At 34.7% G+C, this 27,128-nt stretch overlaps 1 protein-coding gene across 3 annotated transcripts; it reads left to right on the top strand.

Moving 5' to 3' along the window:
• The first annotated feature begins 1,906 nt into the window (after positions 1 to 1,906).
• hpn (hepsin) lies at positions 1,907 to 26,018 on the top strand. Of its 3 annotated transcripts, none has more exons than XM_051720270.1 (13): positions 1,907 to 2,098; positions 2,745 to 2,782; positions 13,156 to 13,257; positions 13,357 to 13,398; positions 14,017 to 14,146; positions 15,626 to 15,742; positions 16,332 to 16,372; positions 16,462 to 16,627; positions 16,994 to 17,190; positions 20,108 to 20,203; positions 22,058 to 22,200; positions 22,342 to 22,506; positions 24,965 to 26,018. In XM_051720270.1, the coding sequence occupies exons 2-13, from the start codon at positions 2,764 to 2,766 to the stop codon at positions 25,016 to 25,018; spliced, it is 1,272 nt and encodes a 423-aa protein (XP_051576230.1). In that variant the 5' UTR covers positions 1,907 to 2,098; positions 2,745 to 2,763; the 3' UTR covers positions 25,019 to 26,018. The 3 variants fall into 3 exon arrangements, with proteins under 3 accessions (XP_051576230.1, XP_051576231.1, XP_051576232.1); XM_051720271.1 differs by having other exon boundaries at positions 1,907 to 2,092; XM_051720272.1 differs by lacking the exons at positions 1,907 to 2,098; positions 2,745 to 2,782 and adding an exon at positions 13,021 to 13,068.
• The last annotated feature ends 1,110 nt before the right edge of the window (positions 26,019 to 27,128 follow it).

Consider the following 27,128-nt stretch of genomic DNA (forward strand, 5'->3'; position numbering starts at 1 on the left):
GAATAAAGTTGCAAAATATAACTTTGCATAGTAAAGGTTAGTACGTGATTTTATCACTCTAAAATCATGTTTACGCACAGTTGACCTCTTGAGGCTATACTTTTCTAATGGACTGGCCTCACTTTAACCCCTATTTTTTATTTTATTTTTTAAGAAAAGGAGGGACAAGTCGAAAGTATTTTTTGTGGTAATCAACATTATGCCACAAATGCTGTTGATTGATTTGAACTTTTATTAAATGTAAAATATACTTTAAGTATTTCAATTACAAGACCTTCATATATAGACAATAATTCTCCTTATTAATATAGTCTGATAGATGGATGTACAGCTTACAGAAAATAATAATCATTACAGTGTACAATAGCAGTCAAAGTTTGGACACACCTAACTGAATGTTTCCCCATTACATTAAATAGCTTTTGAAATCCTTAAATGCTTGAAATTTAAAATATAAATTGTGTCCCAACAACTGTCCAGCATACATGGTAATTCCTTCAACAATTATTAAAAAGCATGGCACCTCATAAAGTTGGTTCAGAGAATGCCTAGAGTGCAACACTGGGCTGCATCTACTTTAATGAATCTTAAATATAAGATATTTTGATTAAATATGATCGTGCCTGGTAACATGTGCATGTAAAATGGCTAGAAATTGCATTTTAACAGCGTAAAGCTGATAATTTACACAAGGTTTATTTCTATTTCTTCTGCTCCAAACTTACTTCAAACGTACTTCTCTGTCTGCTCGTATGAATGTAACACATCATAAGAAAGTGTTTCACCGCTGTTCAAATGCACTTTGGATCGCATCATTTATATGTATAAATGTTTTCCATCTGAAAGGACTAAATATTAAATGAAACAAATGACAATAAAATGCAAAGTAATCTCTTCAGTAATCAAAATACTTTTTGAATGTAACTGTATTCTACAATTACCAATGATTTAAATTGTAACTGTAGTGAAATACAGTTACTTATATTTTGTATTTTAAATACGTAATCCCGATACATGTATTCCGTTACTCCCCAACCCTGTATATATATATATGTATATATATATAAACAACAGCAGCAATAATAATGATGATGATGCTGATGATGATTCACTTATTAACATTATTATCTTAAATAACAGAAAGCTGAGCATAGATCATCCATGCTCTTTCCAATCTGAGCATTTTAGAGATATAGTCTATATAATTATTATTGTTGTTGTTGTTGTTGTTTTTGTTGTTGTTGATGTTACAATAAGATCCTATTTGTTAACATTACTAAATGCATTAGGTATCATAATTGATTCGTTCATGGACAATATAATAATAATAATAATAATAATAATAATAATATATTTTTACAGCATTTATTAATCTTGGTTAATGTTACTTTAGAAAAAAACTATTGCTCATTGTTAGTTCATATTAGTTCATAATGCACTGACTGATGAAAATTATTAGTTTATGTTAAAATTAACATCTTTGATAAGTGTTTATAAAATGATGGTTTATTGTTAATTCACCGTTAACTAATGTATACAACTAATGTTAATGAATTCAACCTTATTGTTAAAAAAATTATTGATCGATTTCAATGACTCTACTATTATAAGTAAATCCATTGCTGTGTAGAAGAGGTTTAGAAATTTAGCAATTTATGTCATATTTACCACACAAAAAATGCCCAATTGCCAATGATTCTGTAACCTTGTCGTCATTACAGGCAATTGGTAATTTTACTTGCAGTCCTCCATGTACATGGTGTGGTTCATCAAATGAGCAGCTCCAAAAGGTGAAATGCGCGCGCGCGCACACAGATTCACCTGTCCAGCGCGCGCACACCTGCGCTCAACTGAGAACACACTCTACTGACCGGAAGAGGGAGGTTTCCACTCAAACAGTCAGCAGAGAGCGAGCGAGAAGAAGAACTGTCCCGATTACTGGAGAATAGTTGCATTTAACGGGAAAATAAAAGAGCGACGGGCTCCGGGGAAAGCGAAATGTCAGCGCGGACATTTGGAGGAAACGCCTGATTTTCTTCTTCATCTCATTGTTTCTTATTCAAGAGTTTATCCAAGAACTTGCAGTGGAGAGGTAAAGGTGAGATTTTAGACATTTAAAGTTATAAGCACTAATTAAAACTATTAAGGGGGGAAAAAGAAAATAACATATTCATCCTGTATGATCATGGTAATTTAAATCTTAATAATAATCATAATAATCTCCAGGCTATTATTTAAGTAATTTTGGTCGTTCAGATGTTTTTTTTTTTTTTTTTTTTTTTTTTCCCAAATATAACTGACCATCAGGCCTTTAAAAGTGTCAGGATGTATATATATTTTCATTTACAATTAGCATCATTTTGAACTTTAATTTACATTTCACAGCTTTTTTATTTATTTTTTTATTTTTTCTTCTGTTTATATGCATTCGTGTATAAATGTGTTAAAAATAATGGAAAATATATGTGGACATTTAGAAAAAAATGAAACAAAAAGTGAATTATTGCTGAATACATGTTACTTAATGTTAAAGACATTGACTAACATGTTGAATTCTTCACTCAGTTTGCCCTTTGGTTTATTTAACTTGTTTAACCCATCTTTGCCCAGAACCGTAGCTGAATTATTATTATTTTATTTTATTAATTTTACCCTCTCACCAAACATTTGTAGGTCAGAAAGAAAGCCAATCTAATTCATCACATTTGTTGAAGAAGAATCATTCATTTTATCTATTTTTTCAGCTTTTCGTTTTGGATAAGGATGACCGACAAGAAGATAGGTGAGTACTGAGATATTTCTCCTCTCTCCCTTTTTTTTTTTTTTTTTTTTTTGTTGACATCAGACGACTCATGTGTTAAATATTAACTGAGCTGGCTTGTGATGGGTTACAGTATTTACTGGATTTGATTTGGTCAGTCTGAAACGGTTATATTTTTTGACTAAGGCCAAAGGGTGTCAAACATGAGTCATGAATGACAGGAATCAGTCATACAGCTGTTTACAAGTAGCTGAATGGATGAAGGAAAGAGATCATGATTAAATTAAATAAGGTACATTTTATAAGGTGAATTGAACATATATACTCTTAGGAGAGCTGAACCATTTTATCCCTCTCTCAAAAATTGAGCTGTTTTTGGTGTGAACTTAAGTGATCTATTTTTGCCAAAGTGATCACATTAGTGTATTAGTTTTAAATGTTTTGTCACCCATATTCAGAACCAATGTGCCAAATTCCCTGATTGTTTTTAGACATTTTAGCTATATTAAAGGAATAGTTCAACCAAAATTGAAAGTGCTTATTTATCGTCATGTCACTCCAAACTTGAATGCTGCTATTTTTTTCACAGAAGTTCTGAAATATAATTCATATTTGCATTTAGATTAAAAAAACGATGTGATGATGTGGTCATTACGCCATTGGATCTTGTATGTTTAGTAGCTGAGCATGACGTCAGTGAATGTGGAATGGAGAATAAAACTTGTAAGCTGCAAGAGAGGGGAAGATTTTCAGTGAATAATGACTTAATTTGTGGTCTCACACATAGAACTGGTCATATGGACTATGTTTATGGTTGTTTTAAGATGTTTTGATTCTGTTTGGAGCTTGACAGCACTGGTCACTGTGAATTGTCATTGTATGGGATTTTAAAATGAAAGGAAAAAAATTCTTCTTTTGTGTTTCTTGGGAAAATAACAGCAAATGGGTTTGGAATGACACAAGGGTGAGTAATGAAAAAGAAAATATTTTTGGGTGAACTATTCGTTTAATAGTTCTTTAAAGGAATATTCTGGGTTCAGTACAAGTTAATCTCAACTGACAGCATTTGTGGATAATGCTGATTACCAAAAAAAAAAAATTTAAAATTAAAAAATAAATAAATAAATAAATATTTAGACTCGTCTCTCCTTTTCTTTAAAAAAAGCAAAAATCTGGGTTACAGTGAGGCACTTACAATGGCAGTGATTAGGGTCAATTTTTCGAGGGTTAAAAGGCAGTAATGTGAAGGTTATAATTGTATAATAATTCTTCTGTTAAAACTCATGTATTATTTGAGCTGTAAAGTTGTTTAAATCATAATTTTACAGTCGTTTTAGGGTTTTAGGGTTTGTTAACGTTACATCTTCATAGCAACGAAGTTGTAAAATTGGCTATAACTTTACACAGAAAAGGTGATTTTGTCACTCTAAAATCATATTAACACACATATTGTTTATGTCTTGTAACTATACTTTTGAAACAGTATTTTAACCTTTATGGATTTGCCCCATTCACTTCCATTGTAAGTGCCTCACTGAAACCAAGATTTTTTACTTTTTAAAGAAAAGGAAGGGCAAGTCAAAATGTATTTTTGTGGTAATCAGTATTATGCCACAAATGCTGTCGATTGAGCTTAACTTGTACTGAACCCGGAATATTCCTTTAAGGAGGACTAAACTTAAAGTACATAGTTGTGTTGTGTGATAGGTTTGCATTGGTTTGGTTTGAAAGTTTGAAAGTTGGTAGGGACATATTATCTGAATCCAACACCATGAGATTCCAGAATGAGATGATTCAGAATAATTTAAAATGAGATTCCAAAAGGGCTTTAGTACCTACTGAATCATATTATAGATTACCATAATATTCAACAACAGATGTGTCAAAGTATAAGCAAATCTTAGAACTTCCTATTGCAAGTGAGTTACAGGTGTTACTGGACCTTTTGTTTTTACATTGTACATGTTATCATAGCTGTATTTATGTATTCCATTAGGAGGGAACTGAATTATTTGAATTTGGCCACAGAGCTTGAACCAGCCAGGTATGACCATCTTGAGCAGAGAGAGAGAGAGAGAGAGAGAGAGAGAGAGAGAGAGAGAGAGAGACGAGCAGTGTACCATAAAGAAGATCTGTGTGACTCTCTCTCTCTCTCTCTCTCTCTCTCTCTCATACACACCCCTATTCAGACAAAAGTACTGCTTGTTCTTTGGTCAAATAGGTCACAGCAGGTGCCATAGAACCGCAGACCAAGACAGTGAGGAAATCCTCAGGAATGAAACTAGAGCAGGCAAACAGAAAAACATTACACTGTTTCAGTTTTGTTCTGACCTCTAATGTAGCCATTAAAAACTGGGCTTGGACAAAAAATCATTGGTCACTTTGGAGCAAGGGCATGGGTTTGGTTTGAAAGTTGGTAGGGACATATTATCAGGCTAATATTCTAAATGTTGGTGTTAAGAAAACGCGGTCAGTCAGTCTGGTAATATTGGCAAAATAACACAATTTCTTAATATAACATGTCTCATTTCCTATTTATTTGTCTCACCATATAAAATATTATCCAGACTTTTTTGGTTTAGAACTGACCAGTGGCTGCATGTAATGGATGGGCAATGCCATTTGTAATGAACTTGATAGATAATGTAGCAGCGATATGCAATGCAACAAATGTGACGCTCCTGTTCTACCCGCTCCATACAGGACTCGAACCGGCGTCTCCGACATGGGAGGTGGGTGCGCTAACAAGGAGGCTAAAGGCTACAGCCCCGAACATCAGTTGCTAGTGCACCTCTTGAGGTCAGGAGAGTGAGGTTTATACATATTGCACAGCTATCTATCAGCTGGCCACCATTACTATCACCCCCCTAAACCTCACTCCCATCTGGGTCACGGCACCATTGTGACGCTCCTGTTCCACCCGCTCCGTACGGGACTCGAACTTGCGTCTCCAGCATTGGAGACGGGTGCGCTAACAAGGTGGCTAAAGGCTACAGCCTCTAGCGTCAGTCGCTAGTGCACCTCTTGAGGTCAGGAGAGTGAGGTTTATACATATTGCACAGCTATCTATCTATCAGCTGGCCACCGTTACACTCACCCCCCTAAACCTCACTCCTACGCGGGTCATGGCACCATTGTGACGCTCCTGTTCCACCCGCTCCTTACGGGACTCGAACTGGCGTCTCCAGCATTGGAGGCGGGTGCGCTAACAAGGAGGCTAAAGGCTACAGCCTCTAGCGACAGTCGCTAGTGCACCTCTTGAGGTCAGGAGAGTGAGGTTTATACACATTGCACAGCTATCTACCTATCAGCTGGCCACCATTACACAAACATAAGATTAATGTATCAAAATCAAGTTATATTATTTTCAACAAGATTTACAGTGCATTGACAAAATTGTATCATGAAGCGACATTCTGTAAAATGTTATTCAGCATTAAACAAATGAAAATCTAAACAAACGGTGGGCTAAAATAAAAAGTTCTATGTGCAAAAATCATGGGGAGAATGCAGCATTCGACTCTCTCACACTTGTCAAGTAATTTTTATTTGTATAGTGCTTTTCACAACATACATCGTTTCAAAGCAGCTTTACAGAAAATCATGCTTTAACAGAAAATGAAACTGTAATATCTATAAAGTCTTAGAGTGATTATTGTGTAGTTTGATTAAATATGATTGTAAATTGTGTATGAAAATAAATAGTGAAATAATAATTGTATTTAGACCCCCAGTGAGCAAGCCGAAGGCGACTGTGGCAAGGAACACAAAACTCCATAAGATGTTGGTTAATGGAGAAAAATAACCTTGGGAGAAACCAGGCTCACTGTGGGGGCCAGTTCCCCTCTGGCTAACATCATGAATATAATGCCAATATTAGTTATTTGTGTGCAGTGCAAATCATGGTTTAAAATGAGTAAACAAAGTAAGTGTTAAGGGTTTAAATAAACATGCCAATATCGTCACAGAAACACACACATACCAGAAGCATATTTTCTGCTCCTTACATCTTTATAAACTTTATGGGTAAATGCATAAAAATTATTTCACTGCAAGTTAATCTGTGATATCCTGCCGCACAACTGACTCTAACATTCTTAGATTGGGATGGCAATCAATTCTTTTTCCAGTTATACTTGCGTTTTAAATCCTGCATGTTTATTCCACCTCATTATCTGACAGTAAGTCGCTCAATTTCAAATGTGTCTTCAAATGAATCCTCCTTTGGGCCATTTGCAAAACACTTTTTTTTTTTTTTTTTTTACTTAGACAGGAAACAAAACTATGCTTGTTTAAATGTATTAATTTCAAGGATTGAACCTAAGATACAAAAATAAATTATTTGTGATCGCCATAAAGTTATATATTTATAAAAAATAAAAATCTTCATGCAGTAATCACTAACGACTGTGCTTGGTGCATCTTGAACAGCGCTGAGAAATGTAACAGGTGCTATGTGCTGCTGTTTATGTGCTGCTTTAACCAATATCTGTTTTGGTTTTAGCCTAGGGACTTGCTATTGGCTGTTGTGTTTCCATAAGTAATGAGGTCAGTCTGAGCAGGTTTTGGGGACTAATTGGGGTTGTTATTCATTAACATTTAAAAGTAATAATTAAAAATAATTAAAAGCATAGTTATGTTTCAAGTTCTGTTCAGTGGTAATCATGTCGTTTTATGTTATGACAAGGGTTGCTCTTTTTAGAGAATGGTATCCTTTGTTCTAGCTTATTCATATCTTTCTCAGTAGCTATGTAAAAGATATTTATTGTGCACAATAGTGCCTACCAGAGATAAAATAAAGTAAAATTTCATCGTGACTGCACCTTTGCCAAGTAGTTCCAGGCTGGCTTGTGTTTGCATAGTAGTGTTCTGTATGTGGCATTCTTGTCTAAATATTGGTCATGACACATCTGATTTTCTGTAAGTTGGTTGGGACATGTCCCTGCCATCCCTACCTAAATCTACGCCTATGCATGAGAGTTATGATGTGGCCATTAAACATCAGCTGTTTTTCTCCTCTTTGTTAGTCTGTTTTAGTCCAACATCTAATCTAGAAAAATATTATATCTAATTCCACAGCTGTCTGGAATGATTGATTCTGATTGGTCATGGCATTCTGCAGTCAAATATTTTTGTATAATGACTAAATAACTGACTGATGTCCCAGGCAAACTTTTTCTGCATTATAGAATAATTTCATCTTGAATTAGTAATTCATGTTCATTTATTTGGTAAAGCCATGTACTGTATTAAGCAGCATAATGTAAAGCTGTCTGCTTTTACAAAAAAAAAAATAAAAAATAAAAAAAAAACCCTGGCGGTTGTGGTTGCCAGAATAATTATGTAAAAATACAGTAAAAATGTAAACAACTTTACAGAACAACCTGTAAATTTTACAGTTTAAAACTGTTGTTTTTACTGTATATTTCGCAGTACTGTCGTTTTTATATTATTAAATGATAAACTTAATATATTAACCTTCTGAAAATGTAAAAAGCTGTGTTTTACTTTATAATGTGTTGTTAATCACCATAGTAATTACAAAAGGACACATGATAACATGAAGTTCATCAATAGTTGCTCCTCCAAGAGCAATGACAAATAAACACATAGAGACAGTGCTCAGTGTCACTCACACAAACACTAAACACCATCAGGGTAACACAGGTAAAATTTAAATTATGCAATAAACATTACCTAAACTGCATCAAATATAACGCAGAACACCCCAAATTACATAACTGATATTAAAAATAAGAAGAAACATAACTATACCCATAAAATATATTGAAATGTAATGGGTCATGCAGGGAATTCTGTGAATGCCCGATTACTGTTTTTTACTGTAATTCTAACAATTGTACTCACTTGTTAAACATAACATAAATTTTAACCGTTAATTATATGGGGAAATCATAATTTACATCTAAAAATTTTTTTTATTTTTACAACATTTTGCCATAAAACTACATGTACTGTCTTTTTAAATATATATATAAAAAATAATGTATTTTTTATGGTAACTACTCATTAACCAATTTCCTTTTTTTTAATGTAGCATTATTACAGTCTTTTACCATTAAAATTACAGACACTTTTTTACAGTGTGGTCTTTATTGCAAAATAAACCCCTTCCACTTGGCATCATGGTCCTGATCACCCCTTTGAGGTTTAATTTTGTAATGATGTCCTTGCTGACAATGACATAAAAGGAAAAGCAGGTTAACCCCACCACCACTATCACATTTTTTCCTATCGCACAAGATATGTCAGCCTTTCTATGTTCTTTTGTTTCGAATCATCAAGATCTGACATTAAAAGAATTCATGAGGAGATTTCACAGACAAAGACATTACAAATCTTTTTTAAAGGTGCTCTGAGTAATTTAATTCTACACTTCACACCTTAAAGGGTTAGTTCACCCCAAAACGAAAATTATTTTATTTTTTACTCACCCTTATGCCATCCAAGATGTTTTATGACTTTGTTTCTTCTGTTGAACACAATCGAAGATTTTTAGAAGAATATCTCAGCTCTGTTGGTTCATACAATGCAAGTGAATGGTGACCAGAACTCCAAAAGCTCCAAAAAGGAGATAAGTCAGCATAAAAGTAATCCATAAGACTTCAGTGGTTTAATCAATGTCCTCTGAAGCGATCCAGTTGGTTTTGGGTGAGAACAGACCAAAATATAATTCCTTTTTCACTGTACATCTTGACAGTAGTCTCCTTGGTGATCATGACTTTAAGTTTGATTACACTTCCTATAGCGCCATCTAGTGCTCTGTGCATTCGTCAAACACTAGGAAGTGTAATCTAGCTTGAAATCATGATCATGCCTAGAGACTGCAATGATAATATGTACAGTGAAAAAGGAATTATATTTTGGTCTGTTCTCACCCAAAACAAACTGGATCGCTTCAGAAGACACGGATTAAACCATTGGAGTCATATGGATTACTTTTATGCTGACTTTATCTCCTTTGTGATGATTTAGGGTAAGCACGTCTGTTTTGTTTACCTCTCATTTATCTTTTTGAACACAATATGTTAGGTTTAGGTTAACGTTTTAGGTTAGGGAGGTACACTTTACTCATTAAAACATCCATCTAATATTCACCTTAAAAACCTTGTCTAATTACAACATCATTTCACTCGATTTTGTCGCCCCCCGCTAGACATTTAACTGGGGGACCAAATGTGTAATGAAGCATGTCATTTTGGTTTGCAAAAATGTTGTCATTGTCACGTAAATTTTAAGAGTCAGTACAGTATAAATTCCAAGATGACTCTTGTATCACAGACTGATCACACTGTGAATCTGGAAACAGTAGGATGAAAGATTTGCTGTTTTGAAATCTGTCTGTGCTTTGAAATTCAAACCACTGCTCCCCAGTGTCCAAAACTGGAAGTGCTGTTGAACGTAAACTCCAACTTTATGGATGAAATGTCCACAGAGTGGCGCCAAAAGCAAGCTGTATTTGTTGTTGTAAATGATGTAATTAATTTAATAGGAAAGCATATTTTATTTACACTAACCCCTAATCCCAACCCTAAACCTAACTGTCAGTGGAGTAAAAATGTAACTGTAGAGCTTAAATGCAATCTCTGAATCGTGCTCATAATTTTTTATATGAACGCAATTACTTCCTGGTTCCCATGGCACCAGTACCCGTGTCTCTGACGCTGCTCGCAGAGTGGGCTCTCAGCAGCACTAGTGGGAAATGTGTGATGCGGGATGGTCCTTGTCAGTAATTCAGCTGAAAGGGGTTGATTTCAGGGGACATGAACTTTAAAAAAAAACGTGTCGATTTCCCATGTGCTCATGTCATGTATCGACCAGTAAACAAAAAAATTACGTAGTGTACCTTTCAGGGATTTCCCTGTTTTCTTCCTACGTTTTTTGTGTTTTTGATCATGATTGTCATTAGATGTTTATAAAAATACTTTCAGTTGATGTGTCTACATAATATGTCCCTATGAAGCATTACGTTCTGATGCAGAGTAACCTGTTGTGTGTTTTTGTTTGCTCTGGGCTTAACAGGCAGCACAGTCTCTGCAGCTTGTCCTGAGCCTGATTTTACATGGACCTATTGTTAATCACACCAGAACGAAAGTCCTCACTCATAGTCATAAAAGCACGTTTTTGTTAAAATGTGCATGCAATTTCTGTTCTTGGTGGTCAGTTTTAGGTGGAGAATAATGAGTCTAGCCACACATGTGCTTAATGTAGGCACATGTAGATTGTTTGCTCTGTGGCACTTTCAAAACATTGCTCTGTTTGTTTGAGCATCCTAACCAGCTCAAAACAGCAACACTGGCTTAACCAATAGTGTGAATTTGGGGCGGGACTATATGATTTTCCAACCAGTGGAAGACCGGGGGACTGCTCGGGAGACCTGTTTGAACACAACAATGTCTGCACTAAGTATCAGTCCAAACTCCAAACAATGTCTCAATGCTTAAGGTACATGGACTAAAAAATGTATAATCTAAAACTGAAAAAAGATCTCACACTCAAGTAAGAAAAAATAGTTATTTTTTTATTTTTTTATTTATTTATAGGCTCCAACAAAGTAAAAAATGTGCAAAGTGCAAAAAAAATAAAAAATTGTTGAGTGCAATATGTTTTCGGGATTGCCCCTTTCCCTCAGATCACACTGTCACTCTAGGCATCTCTCGGTGATACTCTGTGATTTTGTTCCTCAAATTTGCACCAGGAATGTGTTGCTACATGAAGTTCTGGAATTTAGCTTCATGAAGTTTAAAGTTTGGCTTCCTAAGTACATTTCCTCTATTTTCACTTTAATTTGATTCGCTCATGTCACAAATAGGAAAGACATATATTGTGATACATTTCTTTGTTCATTTTGATTTCAAGCATGCATTATTTTGAAATTCCTAGAAAAGTAACAAAGCAATTTCTAAATAAGTTTAATCGCCAAAGGGAAATTTACCCACATTTGGCGCTAAGCAAGTTAATTTTGGACCTCATGTATGTAACAACTTTGCCTAAAGATGTTTCTCTAAAAATTTCTTAAAGGAATATTTCACCCCAAAATGAAGATTCTCTCATCATTTAATCACCCTCGTGCCATCCCAGATGTGTATGACTTTCTTTCTTCTGCAGAACACAAAAAAAGATTTTTTACAAGAATATTTCAGCTCCGTAGGTATATACAATGCAAGTGAATGGTGTCCCAAACATTGAAGCTCCAAAAACACATAAATGCAGCATAAAAGTTATCCATCAGACTCCAGTGTTTTAATCCATGTCTTCTGAAGCAATCAAATGGGTTTTGGGTGAGAACAGACCAAAATGTAACTCCTTTTTCACAATAAATCATGACATCCGCAGTCTCCTTGGCGATCATGATTTTAAGCTCGATTACACTGCGTAGTGCCATCTAGTGCTCTGCGCGTGCATCAAGCTTTAGAGAGTGTAATCTAGCTTAAAACCATGATTGTGTCTAGAGACTGCAATGGCAAGATTTAAAGTGAAAAACTTTTTGATTTACATCTTGGTCTGTACTTACCCAAAACCAATTAGATCGCTTCAGAAAACATGGAGTAAACAACAGGATTACTTTTATACTACCTTTATGTGCTTTTTGTAGCTTGAAAGTGTTGGACCTCATTCACTTGCATTGTATGGACCTACAGAGCTGAGGTATTCTTCTAAAAATCTTTGTGCAGAAGAAGGAGATTCATGCACATCTGGGATGGCATGAGGGTGAGTAAATGATTACAGATTTAAATTTTTGGGTGGACTATTCCTTTGAGAGAAGTTGAAAATCAATGGCTTTTGTCTTGGTAGGATTTGATAAGAAATGTTTTAGATCAAATTGAAATCTCTGTCTTTTGATTGCGGAATGGTATTTTGGCACAGTTTGAGACAATATTGAGATCTCTTCTGGAACTCTGGAGGAGAAACTGCGGAGAGAACCTGAGAAGCAGGAGACTAGCAAAAGTCATATATACAGTATGTGACTGCATTTGTGTGGTTTACTTAAGAGGATCATGGTTATGGAAAATTGCCAGTATTGGTCCCAGTAGAATAAGCTGACATGGCTACACCTCTGGGAACTAGGGTTTTGTCTGGGGACATACTGACACTTGTGTGTGTGTGTGTGGAGAGAGAGAGAGAGAGATGATTGTGGCACTGGGATTTAGTCCCAGGTTTGCTTAAGCTGTAAGGAATTGACGACTTTGGACTATTGATCAGCGTTCTGTTCTTTTCATCAGCCCCGTCATGGTTTATGTGTTTGCTCACAGACATTTGTTTTACCTGGTTCACAATATCTCGCAGTATGTTTTAAATTTACGCTGTGACATTATTAGAAATGTTTAAATAGCTTGTTTTTTTCTGTACTGAATGTAGTTTGTGTCCAACAGGAAGTCCAGGGATGACCATCTTCAGTCCGTGTCGAGTGGTCGCTGCAGTAGTTTTGATTTTGATCATACTTGGGGGTTTGGGAGCCACCATCTGGGCCCTTGGTAAGACGCTCTGCTTGGCTTTCCTTAGGAACTACTGATTTAATGAAAAATTATCCAGAGATTTATTAAACCTTCTCTTGATGAATGTTTGTTTTTTAGTCACATATCTCAGGACGACAGAAGATACAGGATTATTTGATGGTAAACAATGTATTTCTACATACATAAAAACGTACATACATAAAGATATTAAAGTAATATAATTCAATATAATATTAAAAATATTGATGCTTATAAATTGAACAATATCAAGAGTTGTGTATTTCATAAGGCATGTTTGCTTGTTATGTTTGTAAATGGAATGCTAGAATACTGCTAAATGCATACTGCACACTATATACTGTATACTACGTACTTTTAAAATAATATTCTGTGAAACAATATGCATTATGCAACAATAAACTTTTCAAATAACATTATGCTACATTGTTGTCATATGACCTCACTACGTTGCATGTTTCATTCAGCGCGTGGCTTGGTTGTAAATACGATAAAAATTACTTTACTTTTGACAGTCTAATCAAATAATGAGTCAAAAAAGAGATGTTAAAAAAGTCGTTGAGCACATTGCATTGTAGAATACAGTATCCCGTGCACTGTACATTTTGGCAAATGTTATCCAGATAGAACATGCATACAGAAAACATGCATACTTTACCCAGAACTACAGTGCATCCTTCATATTGCAAAAATACAGTAGTATGAATAGTTTGATAACATGGCATTCAAAACACACCCAGTCTTTATTACCTCATGCAGTACAGGTGAGTGCAGCAGACCAGAGGCTGCGAGTGTTTGACTCCACCCAGTGGAGGTGGAGACACGTCTGTTCATCCAGTGTCAACCAGCTCATTGCCAGTATCAGCTGTGAGGAAATGGGCTTTGTCAGGTAACAAACAAGAGAGAGAGTAACAGAGAAAAAGAGAGTACAGCTAGGTTAGGAATGGAATAATTGCATACTATTTACTGAATGCACGGTTCACATTATATGCTGCCTACGTCTTATTAAAAATAGTAAATTAAACAGTAGGCATAATTGCACAATAAACATTGCAGTATAGTATGCTAAATTGTTGACACATGACCTCATCATATTGCATTTGAGTGACGTCCAATTATCATCTTGGAAATAGAATCAATTATTGTGCATTTTAATGTCATTTATCTTAGAGGAATAGTTCAGCCAAAAATGAAAATTCTGCCATAATTTACTCACCCTCATGTCGTTCCAACCCGTATCATTTTCAGTCTTAAGGCCCCAATATACTTCATACAAAATCGAAGAACGAACCGGTGTGACGTCATTTAGAACCAAATCTGGCCAAAAATAAGGTGTTTTTGTGTTCGTTTCGGTGGTTTGTAACAGCTCGCCTGAGCGAACTTTTAGTAAAACTTCTTACCGGCTGCTAAATACCTTCTTGCTGCCATTGGTCCATATCATCAGTAGGTGTGACCTGGAGCTCTTTTAATTGGAATAAATCGTTCAGCTCTGTTCTCTGTAGTGTTACATACTCTAAGCTAATTTACAGCACTCTAGATTCACTAATTGCACATTTGTGTAGTTCCAAATATGCTTGGCCGCTAAAAGTTGCTATCCAAATCTAAAGAAACCTCATAACACCGGGTTTTTGTGGACTCAAGAGTTGATGAGAGCATTTCTCCTCATTAAAAGGCCATTGTCAACTCTACTACAAACAGAAATGTATTCCTTTAGTGTACGGCCAAAATAAAAGCTTCTGTCAAAATAAAAGCCTGCATTGCTATGCCGCATGCAGGATGAGAAAATATTGCATAAACAGTGTACTGTAGATGTTGTTGCTGTTAATTATTATACATAAATATATATCCATAATAATTTCTTAACTTAATAACTTATTATTGGGTTAAAAAAATAATGATGAAAAGTGGTTTGAGACTCTATTACAAATTCTACAAAAACAGGCACACAATGAACAGATACAATGTGAAAATTATGTGAATCATTTTTTTTCTTTTTTTTTTTTCCTACATTTTAGACCTCTCTGTTTTTATGTTTTCTATGTTTTTTTATTTAATTTATTTAGTCTGGTTCTTTTTAGGAAGACTCAAGTGTTTGTCCATGACTACATTTTGGTCAAATGAAAACACTTAGGTTTTTATTTTATTTTATTAGAATCATCTCACAGTTTAAATCGAAATACATTTTTTAAATTTTTTTTATTGCAATTAGATTTTTTTTGTCCAAAATTTTCAGACCCAGGGAAAGTAAGGCAGATTTGTATTTTTGGGTGGACTATTTCTTTAATTTATGTAAGTTCTATAAAATAAAGTCTCAAAAAAGCCACAAAATTGTCTTGGTGAAGTCTTTTGTATTTTCCTTTCCATTCAGAGCAGTAAATTTCTCAGTGACCTGTGCTCCTGACAATGGTGGTGACCAGGATTTTTTCTGTGTGAAAGAGAGTGAGTTAACATATGGGAAAAAGATAAAAACAGCCCTCTATCCTTGGTAAGAGATTCCTTTTTATAGGATTAAAACTGAGTTAAAAATGTTTAAAGTCAACATGAAATCAGGGGGCCTGGGTAGCTCAGTGGCAAATCACTACGTGACCACAAGGACTTAAAAGCACACTGGTAATTGGGCATTCCAAATTGGGAGGAAAAAAAAAAGTCAACATGATATCAAAACTGGGCCTATTTTTGCATGATTCATCAGCATGGTATTCCAAAATTGATCAGAAAGTTTGCCTTTGCAATCTTTTATCAAATGTAATAAATTGTTTCCTTTTTTCTGACATCACAAGTCCCTCTTACTTTTCAACCCCTCCCCTCCAAACACCTGGCTTCATTCTAGTATGAAACACCCATCTTTTACAATCCAATTATACTTTAGATCAAAGATCTTATTTCACTCGTCAGATTACAGAAGTTAAATGGTTTGCAAAAGGCATTTCATGTTGACTTGAACAATTCAAGAAATACATTTTCAGATTTTAATCAGGCAAACAAAAAAGAATCAATAAAGAACTGGTTGAAATAAAGAAAAGTTATATTTTAGCTCTCTGAAGCTTCTAAACTTTGTTTAATTTCTGTTTCAGTAAATGTGACAAAGGTCAGATTCTTGAGGTCATTTGTCAAGGTAAGTTGTGAGAAGCAACGCCACTAAACTCATTTAGTAGCATATTGAATATTTCTTCGACACAAATAAATTAATTGTTCATTTTGTAGACTGTGGTCGTCGCATGCTACCTGAAGAACGGATTGTTGGGGGAGTAGATGCTCGACAGGGTTCGTGGCCGTGGCAGGTCAGCTTACAGTATGATGGAGTTCACCAGTGTGGTGGATCCATCATTTCTGACCGCTGGATTGTCAGTGCAGCTCACTGCTTTCCTGAGTGAGTTACACACCTTACATGCAGCATCATTAAAGGAATAGTTCACCCCAACAAAAAAAAAAAAGGAAATTCTGTTAGCATTTGCTCACCCATACCCATTGTTGTTCCAAACCCATACATGGAACACAAAAGGAGATGTTAGGCAAAATAGCCTAAGTCACCATTCACTTTCATTTACATAAAAGTATATCTATGCGTACACCTCTAGCCATTTTTAGATTTGATTTTTTTGGCCTATTTAAGAAACTTTTGTTCCTTGTGGGCCATCCCCACGTATTCTTCTGGCAAAAAATGGAAGCAAAACATGTAAACCCACATTCCTATTTACAAAAACACACTTGTATTTATGATTTCACCCTTTGACAGGAGGTACCGTCATGCATCACGCTGGCGGGTTCTAATGGGCTCTATCTATAACACCCCCATTCGAAAGAATGTTGTGATTGCTGAGGTGAAGACAGTTGTATACCACAGCAGCTACCTGCCATTTGTCGACGCCAACATTGATGACAACAGTCGTGATATTGCAGTCCTTGCACTGACACAACCTCTGCAGTTCACGGGTGAGTTTATGCACAGTCATAAAACAAGAGCTCAGAAGTCTATAATTTAATAAGAGAGACGTTTGTGATAGTACCCTTTTGTGTTAAAAAAACCAAAAAAAAACACTGTTTGTGCCTTGTTTATTGCCTGCTGTTAAGATGCGTTAAGATGGGTATTAACAGGCACCATCGTCATTTACATCTGGTAATATGCGTCTCTTTTGACCAATTGTGTTTGGATTTCGAGGAGAGGATCTCTGATTTCATGATTGCATACATCAGTCATTACATCAGTGTGTTACTGCATGATAATAAAGCACACAAAAGTAATTATACTTGCCAATGTTTTGAGTCCTGTATTAACTGAGCTTCAGAGATGTGTGTGCTTCTCATTAGTGACACTTTATAGTGAAAAAATTCTGTGAACTTATGCATGTGTGTATGTGCCTTTTCAAATTTTTAGATCAGACAGTTAAAGCCACACATGGCCTTGATTATTTTCATTTTCAATGTGGACAGACACATTATATGTGCTGGAATTATTGTGTCATGCTTGATTAGGGCACAGTGTATGTTGTTTTGGATAAAAACGTCTGCCAAATGCATAAATGGAATTTTACATTTTTTCCTGTTTTTGCTTACTTTTTGGTTTTCTACTGAAACTGTCATTTAAAACAAAGTTACAGACTTTAATGTAAGTATGTCTGATCATAAAAGAGATGGTTCTATGTGACTCAGGACAAACTGAGCAAAATAGCATTAGCTTAAAGGGATAGTTCACCCAAAAATGAATATTCTGTCATCATTAACTCCTGTGGAAGAAAGTCATATGGGTTTGCAACAACATTAGGGTGAGTAAAAAAATGACAGAATTTTCATTTTTGGGTGAACTAGCCCTTTAACTGGAGTCTGTTTTGTGGTGTTTTTTCATTAAGGTAGTGAGTGGTATGTTACAAGCCTGTCTGCGTGAACAGCATTATAGTAAAATGTCCTTCTGGTTTCAGGTTACTGAGAACAAAGCTACTCTTTTTCCACAGAGACAATACCGGCAGACATTTCAGCAAGGACTAAGCTCCTCTATATATACAGTTTTCTGTCACTGTTAACCTTAATGTTCTAATGTATATGTTGGAATTGATTTTGAAAATGTATTTTTTTCCATGACAATAATTAGAAAGAATACTGTGTGGAGAAGAAACGGTGAGAAAGAAACGTGCTCCTCTCTCCTTCTAGTGGCATGTCATAGTATTGCTAATGCTTGTTCACAGTTTGACTGTGTATAACAGGGTTGTGCGCCATTCAGAATTTAATTGAGAATGCATTTTAAATTCCAATTTATTTGCTGACTTTAAATATAAGTAGAATTAAAATGGAATAAATTCAAAGACATTCATATTAAACTTATTTGTATAGTTTTTAATAATACATTTCAATATGATTTTTTGTACTAATTGCCTATATGGGCTACATATTTACACAAAACGTATGAGGTATTTCAATAAATATAGAAATTTTAGATGATATTAATAATTAGTTAATAATCAAATATGACAAATCTGCTAAATTTCTGAAAAAAAAAAACACTTTGAAATGTCACTTAGGGAAATTGGAATTTATTTACAGTATATATGGGTGCTTCTTCAACTTCGGGCACTTTAAGCACTGTGAATTTCTAGAAAGTCTCACTGAAACATTTTTCACACTTTTACGAGTTTACTAACAATGTCCAACAGTGTTTGTGCGTGCATCACAGGAGATTTGTAATTTGTAAAAAAAAATCTTAGTCATTTCTAGCACATCTCAAATTCTGTAATGTGTTTAATAGAGTTCTGTGGTGGAAATGACATTGATGGAAAAACATTTGTTTTATTTTTATGTTTTTGAAATAAAATGGCTGACTCCTTTGTCTTTATAAGGTTAATTTTAAAACTAACATTTTTTGTATCCTATTAAATACACATATTAAATATTTTATCACTTGTTGCATAATTTGGCAGCCAATTAAAATATTCTGCTCACAAGTGATATTTACCTTGATTTCCTTGTTTTCTTCAAACATCACTTGTCTTGTATACCATCTCAAGCATGCTTTTCACTTTTTTTGTCAACTTGGTAAACAAATGGACAAGTACACTAACTTTTGAATTTTTTAAGGACAAAATTGTTTAGTGTTGTTGAAATGATGCCACAACTATGGGGCAGTCGTAATAATAAAAAAAAAAATAATAATAATAATAATGATAATAATAATAATAATAATATATATATATATATATATATATATATATATATATATATATATATATATATATATATATATGATTTATATATGTGTGTGTGTGTGTGTGTGTATATATATATATATATATATATATATATATATGATTTATATGTGTGTGTGTGTGTATATATATATATGATTTATATATGTGTGTGTGTGTGTGTGTGTGTATATATATATATATATATGATTTATATATATATGATTTATATGTGTGTGTGTGTGTATATATATATGATTTATATATGTGTGTGTGTGTGTATATATATATATATATATATATATATATATATATATATATATATATATATATATATATATATATTTATAATTAATTTTCACACAAAAATTTGGTTAATGTTTATTAAACTTGTTTAGATTATTACAGTTATAAACATGTAATAATTTTTTATGGATTTTCATAGTTTAATATTGAAAGGTTTGAAAACAGTCAAATCTATACATAAAAGGCATTCAGTTTTAATTAGACCTTCATTTAACAAAAGGAAAAAAGTTCATCTGTTTGTTTTAATAAGGATCAACCTCTGCAACATGAAAGTGACTGAAGTTGAAGAAGCACCCATATATTTAATTACATCAAATCTGCCTGTTGCTAACTTCCTGTCTGTTGACATAATCTCTTCTGCTGTGTTTTAGATTACATTCAGCCAGTGTGTCTACCGACATACGGCCAGCGGTTGGCGGATGGGCAGATGGGTACAGTTACTGGCTGGGGTAACATGGAGTATTATGGTTAGTAACAACAGCAGGATAATTTCTCATTTGGTCTTCATTCTGTCTATAATTAAAGGTCACTGGAATGCTGTATTACAGCATTTATAATCACCTTTAAAAACTGTCTGTCTTTACTGAAACTGGAGACTTGCTGTCTGTCTGCCTACAGTCTCTCACACTCTGTCTTTGACCTTTGTGTTAGTGACCTGTGTGAGAGTTGTTGAGCTTGAAAGTTAAAGAAATATTTCGCCTTTTCAGCCTAATGTCTTTGTCTCGCATTTGTGCTGTTGATTAACACCTAATTTGTAAAAATGCTACACACATTTACAGTAGGTACACTTATAATAGAGGTAAATGAAATGTTTGTTACTTAAGCTGTAGAGTTGGCTAAATCCTCCTTTTGATGTGGGACTAGTTTTCTAAGTGTAGATTATATCACACCATGCTTATGTTATCATGTATACTTTTTAATTCCTATGAATATACTTTAGAAACAGTGTGATAGTTTTACAGTACATGTTTATTGACAGTGCTGCCTACTTACATGATAAGCTTTACATTATGAGATATGTGTTTGTACCGTAAACACATTTCTTGTTTCACAAACACTAAGGGACAAGTTGAAAGTATTGTTGGTGGTAATCTACAGCATACGATTAGTACATTGGAGCTTTTAAAAACAGGGTTAATGGGCTAAAGGTACACCTTAAGGAAAATTGGCTTTTTTCTGGTCACAAAGTGTATCAAGTTTGAAAAACTAAATGTACTTTTATTGAATATTGATGGAGCAACATAATTTGTGTAAAAATAAATGATAAAAAGGTTGTTTTGATTCATAAAAAAAAAAAAAATATATAAATTAAAAAAAAAGATAGCAATGGAGCTTTATATCCCACATTTTGGGTAAAAGGCCCCTAGGGGGGTTAAAGTGATATCGTGTTAATATAGGGACAATAGTTATAGAGCAAAAGTTGTCAATTGAGGCAAATACTACAGAGACCGCAAGATGCTGATGATTTTGTTTAGGAAAAACTTATGATAATGCTAAAAATAACCACTTCAGGAAAGGTTTAACCATTTTCTGTTAATTTCAATCACATTTGGCATTTCATAACATCTCAAGTATTCTATAAACAAATTAATCTCCATTGTGATTGGATGAGTCAATGTGAGCCCAATTTTTTATAACAAATCTATTGTCCCACTTAAGAAAAATAATGTGTTTTATAGGGGCCTTTAACCCTTGCAACAGGGGGTCTTTTTACCCCAAATACTATCATTACACTTATTGGACAAAAATGGAAAAAAAAAACTTTTGATTTAATCACCTTGAACAAAACTAAAAATGATAAATAAATATTTTGTCTCAAAACATGTGATAATTTCAGGGATTCTCATTAGCTACATAAATTTGCAACATTTTAAAAACTATTAAATATTAGATCAAATTACCTTAAAATCAAACTTTAGATATTGCATGGAATGATCTCATGGATCAGGAATATTTTGCCATGCATAGTGTCAATTAGATGTTAAGGAAAGTACAGTGGTAGTTTATGTTGCTGTGTAGTTTTTGTAATTTTTGCATTACAAAAGTGCCTTTTACCCCTGGGTGACCTTTAGTCACATTGTACCCTACAAAAGCACCTTAAGAGTATCATGAAAGTAGTTCACATAGCTCATCTGGCATAGCTTTTCTAAACATGTTAATGAGAGTTCATGAGAAAGAGAGAAAGTCAATATGGGTTTGGAACAACATACAGGTGATAAAATAATGACAGAATTTCCATTTTGGGTGAACTATTCCTATAAAGAATACTGCATATGAGAAACCAAAGCTCTGACTCTTTCACTCTTTATCTCCTCTTGCAGGCACTCAAGCCAATGTCCTCCAGGAAGCAAATGTGCCTATCATCAGTGATGCTGTGTGTAATGGCCCTGATTACTATGACAACCAGGTCACAACAACCATGTTCTGTGCTGGCTATGAGAAGGGAGGAACCGACTCCTGCCAGGTATCTACCACTCTTGGCTGAGCCTCAATGTCCTGTGGCCACTAGAGAGCGACATTCATACCTAATGTACAGTACATGTTTCTGTGTGGTATTGTGAATGGATAGAAGATATTTATTATATTGTCTCTCATATAATGTCAGGGAGACAGTGGTGGTCCTTTTGTAGCAGCAGATATCCTCTCTAAGACCAGTCGCTATCGTTTGCTTGGGGTGGTAAGTTGGGGCACAGGCTGCGCCATGGCCAAGAAGCCTGGCGTTTACACACGTGTGTCACGCTTTCTGCCCTGGATATCTACAGCCATGAGGGTGAGTGTAGCTGGATGACCAAACTATCAGATAGAGGTGGGTGGTATGACCAAAATATACAACAATTTTATAGCTAGGTATGAGTTATTTTATTTCACAGTATTCATATATTTCAGCAAGAATTACTCTTTGTGCAACCTGGTATCATAAAATCACGTTTCTGTACCTATATTTAAAAAAAAAATCTTTTTACGTTGCTCATTGTACAGTAGCTTGCGTATCGCAGCATTTTACAGGTGCAATGAACACTAGTGGCGCTACAACAACGACTTTTATTCCCTTTCAACAGATTAACATTTTATAAACACTAAACTATCTTATGACAGCTAAATACTTTTACTATAGCACATGACTTGTAAGCCGATAAACTGTAACATTTACATTACATATCTAAGTACATTTACAAGCTTGTTCATGTGTGATTAAATTGTGCAACGCTCAACTGACACTGTAGCAATGCGAAAGACGTCCAAGTCCTGAGGAGCATGCAAGTGGACATAGTTGAAAGTGTCATAGAAAATTTTGCATTTGCTTTTTTTGACACTATTGGTTAGGTTTAGGTTTAAGGTTTAAGGTAGGGAGGTAGATTTTGTTCATTTAACACTCAAAAAAGCATTGAAAGTGGTCAAGAAGTGCTCTTTTTTTATTTTTTATTTTTTTTTTATAGTTTATTATTTTCCATGAGGTCCACTGATAATGCTAGTAAAGTGTTTTTGTACAAAAACTGTCATAATTTAGTAATATATGATTATTTTCCACCCTGTCTCTGGCCCTCTGTCTGAAATGCTTGGTTTTGGCCTCAGCGTCTGCTTAAAACTTCAATATAAATGCCCACTGTTATGATTGGCTAACCTTGTGCAGCCCCTCAAATACAGCCATATTTGAAACTCAATCAGAAGAGAATGAACAAGCTCCACACAACATTATAAAACTACATTTCAGGGTTTAGAAATAACACACATCCAGCACATTGCATCCGAATATATTACACTGTTCATCTCAAGCACAACTGTTAAAACTCAGCACCATAAAGTCATCAAACAGTCATCATGACATATGAAAAACTAATGAATGGAACTGTTTATTTACTTTGCATCGGGTCCAAGTGCTTTTAACTGCCTCATCCTTCAATAACAGTTCCTTTGCAAAGCTTGAATCTTATTATGACTGGCTCACAAGCAATCCACACCGATATGAGCTGAAAAAACATGCAATCCAAGCTGAAATACGCTAAAGACACATCCACATCACACACATACATAGCCCAAACCCGGTGTGAACTAGACGCACACACATCCGGTTTCCAGTATCATCCTGCAGTGAAATGCACATCGCCGGAAATGCATTAAAATGGTCAAAGACGTCCATCTTGTGCAGTGGTTCTCAAAGTGTGAGGGGGGGTGAGGAGGTATTGTAAGGGGAGAAAGGAAAAGCTGATCCGTCTTCAAATCTCATTCATTTTTACACATTCAACAAAAATACTGACAATACACACAAGAGCCAATGAGCGCAATTTATTTCCCTCTACCTTTTCTCCTGCCTTGTCTTTTTTTTTTTTTTTGGCAGAAATTCAATGGAAAAAAAGATTTATATATTAAAAAGACATGTAGTAATGCTTTTGTTTGACTAATCCAGTAAATTAAATACTTTAAATTAAATACAAATGAAAGGTAAGTCAGCGTCATCTTATTTGATTTTCTCATATTTATTTGGAACTTGATGGATGCAAACCAAAAAGTGAATGACAAGCCTGGGAACAATGCAAAAACCTGCTTCACATTATGTAACACTTCAGATAAAAACAGAAGACTCAAAGCAGCAAAACAAACTTTTTTAAAGATTAGAAAACAGGTGATGTATTTTACATTCTGTTTGGATGACATTCAAAGCCATTGTAAAAATAGGCAATATATGCACACTTGTGATTAACTGAATTCTATGTTTAATTCTAAGGGATAGTTCAACCAAAAATTAAATTCTGTCATTTACTCACCCCCATGTTGTTCCAAACCTTTATGACTTTTTCTTTCTGTGAACACAAAAGGGGATTTATAACAGATAGACAGCCTCATTCACTATTATTGTATGGAGAAAAAAATGCAATGAAAATCATACTGTGAGTGAATAAATGTTGAACTATCCCTTTAATGTGACATTGCTCAGCCACTGTAAACAACTAAAGTCACTTCACCTTATACTCTTAATAACTTGTTAATTTTTCTTCATCTTCTCTCACATGTAAAAAAAACCAAAACAAAACAAAAAAAAACACAAAAAAAACAGTCCTACCGTGGAGTAAACTGTAGCAATATCCCTGTTGGTTGACACATTTCTACCATCGCACAGTTATATACAGTCATACCACCCAGCTCTACTGTCAATTAGTACCAACATACTGTATCTTAAAAACAAACTTTGTTACTTCCTCTCCCTTTTACATTCCTTTTTGTCTTCACAGATGTATGAGAATTCCCCAGGAGTGCACAAAATGGCCCGGGCTGTCATGCCATAGCCATTCAGAGTGGAGAAATGTTTTATTTGAGACTGAAATATTCCACGTTGAGATCAGATATCTTTTGTTGATCAGACTGAAGTCAGATGTTCCGTGTTGATCAACCTGTTTCAAGGACAATTGTAAAATATCTTTTGCAATTTCTGACTCAAGGAGGCCAAGAACAATTGTCAGTGCTGTACTATGGGTTTAATATGTTTGTGGACACCTCAGTTTTCATTTACCATAATATATGCTTGTTTTCTTTGAAAATCAGACACCAAAATATAGTAAGATAATCACCAAGAAGGGTAATCCAATGTGCAATTGTGGCTCGACCTACAAATGAAACCTATACAGAGCTTATAAATGTATATGGCTACAAAAGTATAGATATCTTAAATAACAATATGTATATATACACTGATCAGCCACAACATTAAAACCACCTGCCTAATATTGTGTAGGTCCCCCTCGTGCCGCCAAAACAGCACCAACCCGCATCCCAGAATAGCATTCTGAGATGATATTCTTCTCACCGTAATTGTACAGAGTGGTTATCTGAGTTATCATAGACTTTGTCAGTTCGAACCAGTCTGGCCATTCTCTGTTGACCTCTCTCATCAACAAGGCATTTCCATCCACAGAACTGCCGCTCACTGGATGTTTTTTGTTTTTGGCACCATTCTGAGTAAATTCAGAATGTTGTGCTTGAAAATCCCAGGAGATCAGCAGTTACAGAAATACTCAAACCAGTCCATCTGGAACAAACAATCATCCATGCAATTATCTAATCAGCCAATCATGTGGCAGCAGTGCAATGCATAAAATCATGCAGATACAGGTCAGGAGTTTCAGTTAATGTTCACATCAACCATCAGAATGGGGAAAAAATTTGATCTCAGTGATTTGGACCATGGCATGATTGTTGGTGCCAGATGGGCTGGTTTGAATATTTTTGTAACTGTTGATCTTCTGGGATTTTCACACACAACAGTCTCTAGAATTTACTCAGAATGGTGCCAAAAACAAAAAACATCAAGTGAATGGCAGTTCTGTGGACGAAAATGCCTTATTGAAGAGAGAGGTCAACAGAGAATGGCCAGACTGGTTTGAACTGACAAAGTCTACGGTAACTCAGATAACCGCTCTGTACAATTGTGGTGAGAAGAATAGCTGCGGGTTGCCGCTTTTTTGGTGGCACAAGGGGGACCTACACGATATTAGGCAGGTGGTTTTAATGTTGTGGCTGATCGGTGTACATACACAAGGATATTTTATATCTTACTTTTTTGCAGGATTGTACAGAGTGTAGGTAAACCAGAAAAACAGTTAAGATAAGTTAGATTGCAAACATTTTAAAATGCAAGTAACAGTTGCAGAAATGCTGTAAGGTAATCAATCTATGTTTAATAATGCATTTACAACTATGCATTTTTCACATATCTCATAATTAAAGTAATAAAAGGCTGTATAAACAAACAGCTGTGAAAATATTGTTTATTATAAACAACACAATCATTAATATGACAAAGACTCTTTCTTTTGATCTCAAAAGATCCTCTAACATACAGCATTTATCTCAATTTTGTTTACTAGTTGCAAAGGTACAGTATGCTTCATAAAAAAAAAAAAAAAAAAAGCATCATAAAGTAGGGTTGACCGAGTACAGTCGTAATACTTTTTGCTTTTTGCTGTACTGCACAAATACAGAGCAGAATAAACATGCCTTTTTTCACATGAGATACCTTAATATGTCTTCTAACAAAATAAATGCCTAAAACCTGCGTACATTGTTCCTATTTTCTACCATTAGTGTTTGAAGACAACAAGCATTTTTGTTACAACTGTCCCCATTCCAGGTACAGTTGTAACACTACCCGGGGCAGTTGTAATGTGGTAGATAAGGCCTTATGTCTAACATAAAGGATTAGTTCACCCAAAAATGTAAATTCAGTCATTGTTTACTCACCCCTGTTTTGTTATATCCCTATATGACTTTCTTCCTTTTTCTAAACACAAAGGGAGAAATTGTGAAAAAAATTTGTGCTCAGTGATGTCATACAATGGCAGAGTATGGTGAACACCTCTTCAAGCTTCAAAAGATAACAAAAGTATAATTCATAAGTCT

Source organism: Myxocyprinus asiaticus, chromosome 16, assembly GCF_019703515.2.
Source record: "Myxocyprinus asiaticus isolate MX2 ecotype Aquarium Trade chromosome 16, UBuf_Myxa_2, whole genome shotgun sequence".
NCBI classification, from domain to species: domain Eukaryota; kingdom Metazoa; phylum Chordata; class Actinopteri; order Cypriniformes; family Catostomidae; genus Myxocyprinus; species Myxocyprinus asiaticus.

Excerpts from the sequence above, each read along its gene's own strand:
- hpn (XM_051720270.1), top strand. Across the intron at positions 14,147-15,625 it reads GAGGAAATGGGCTTTGTCAG|AGCAGTAAATTTCTCAGTGA; the intron begins GTAACAAACAAG and ends CTTTCCATTCAG. Across the intron at positions 17,191-20,107 it reads ACAACCTCTGCAGTTCACGG|ATTACATTCAGCCAGTGTGT; the intron begins GTGAGTTTATGC and ends GCTGTGTTTTAG.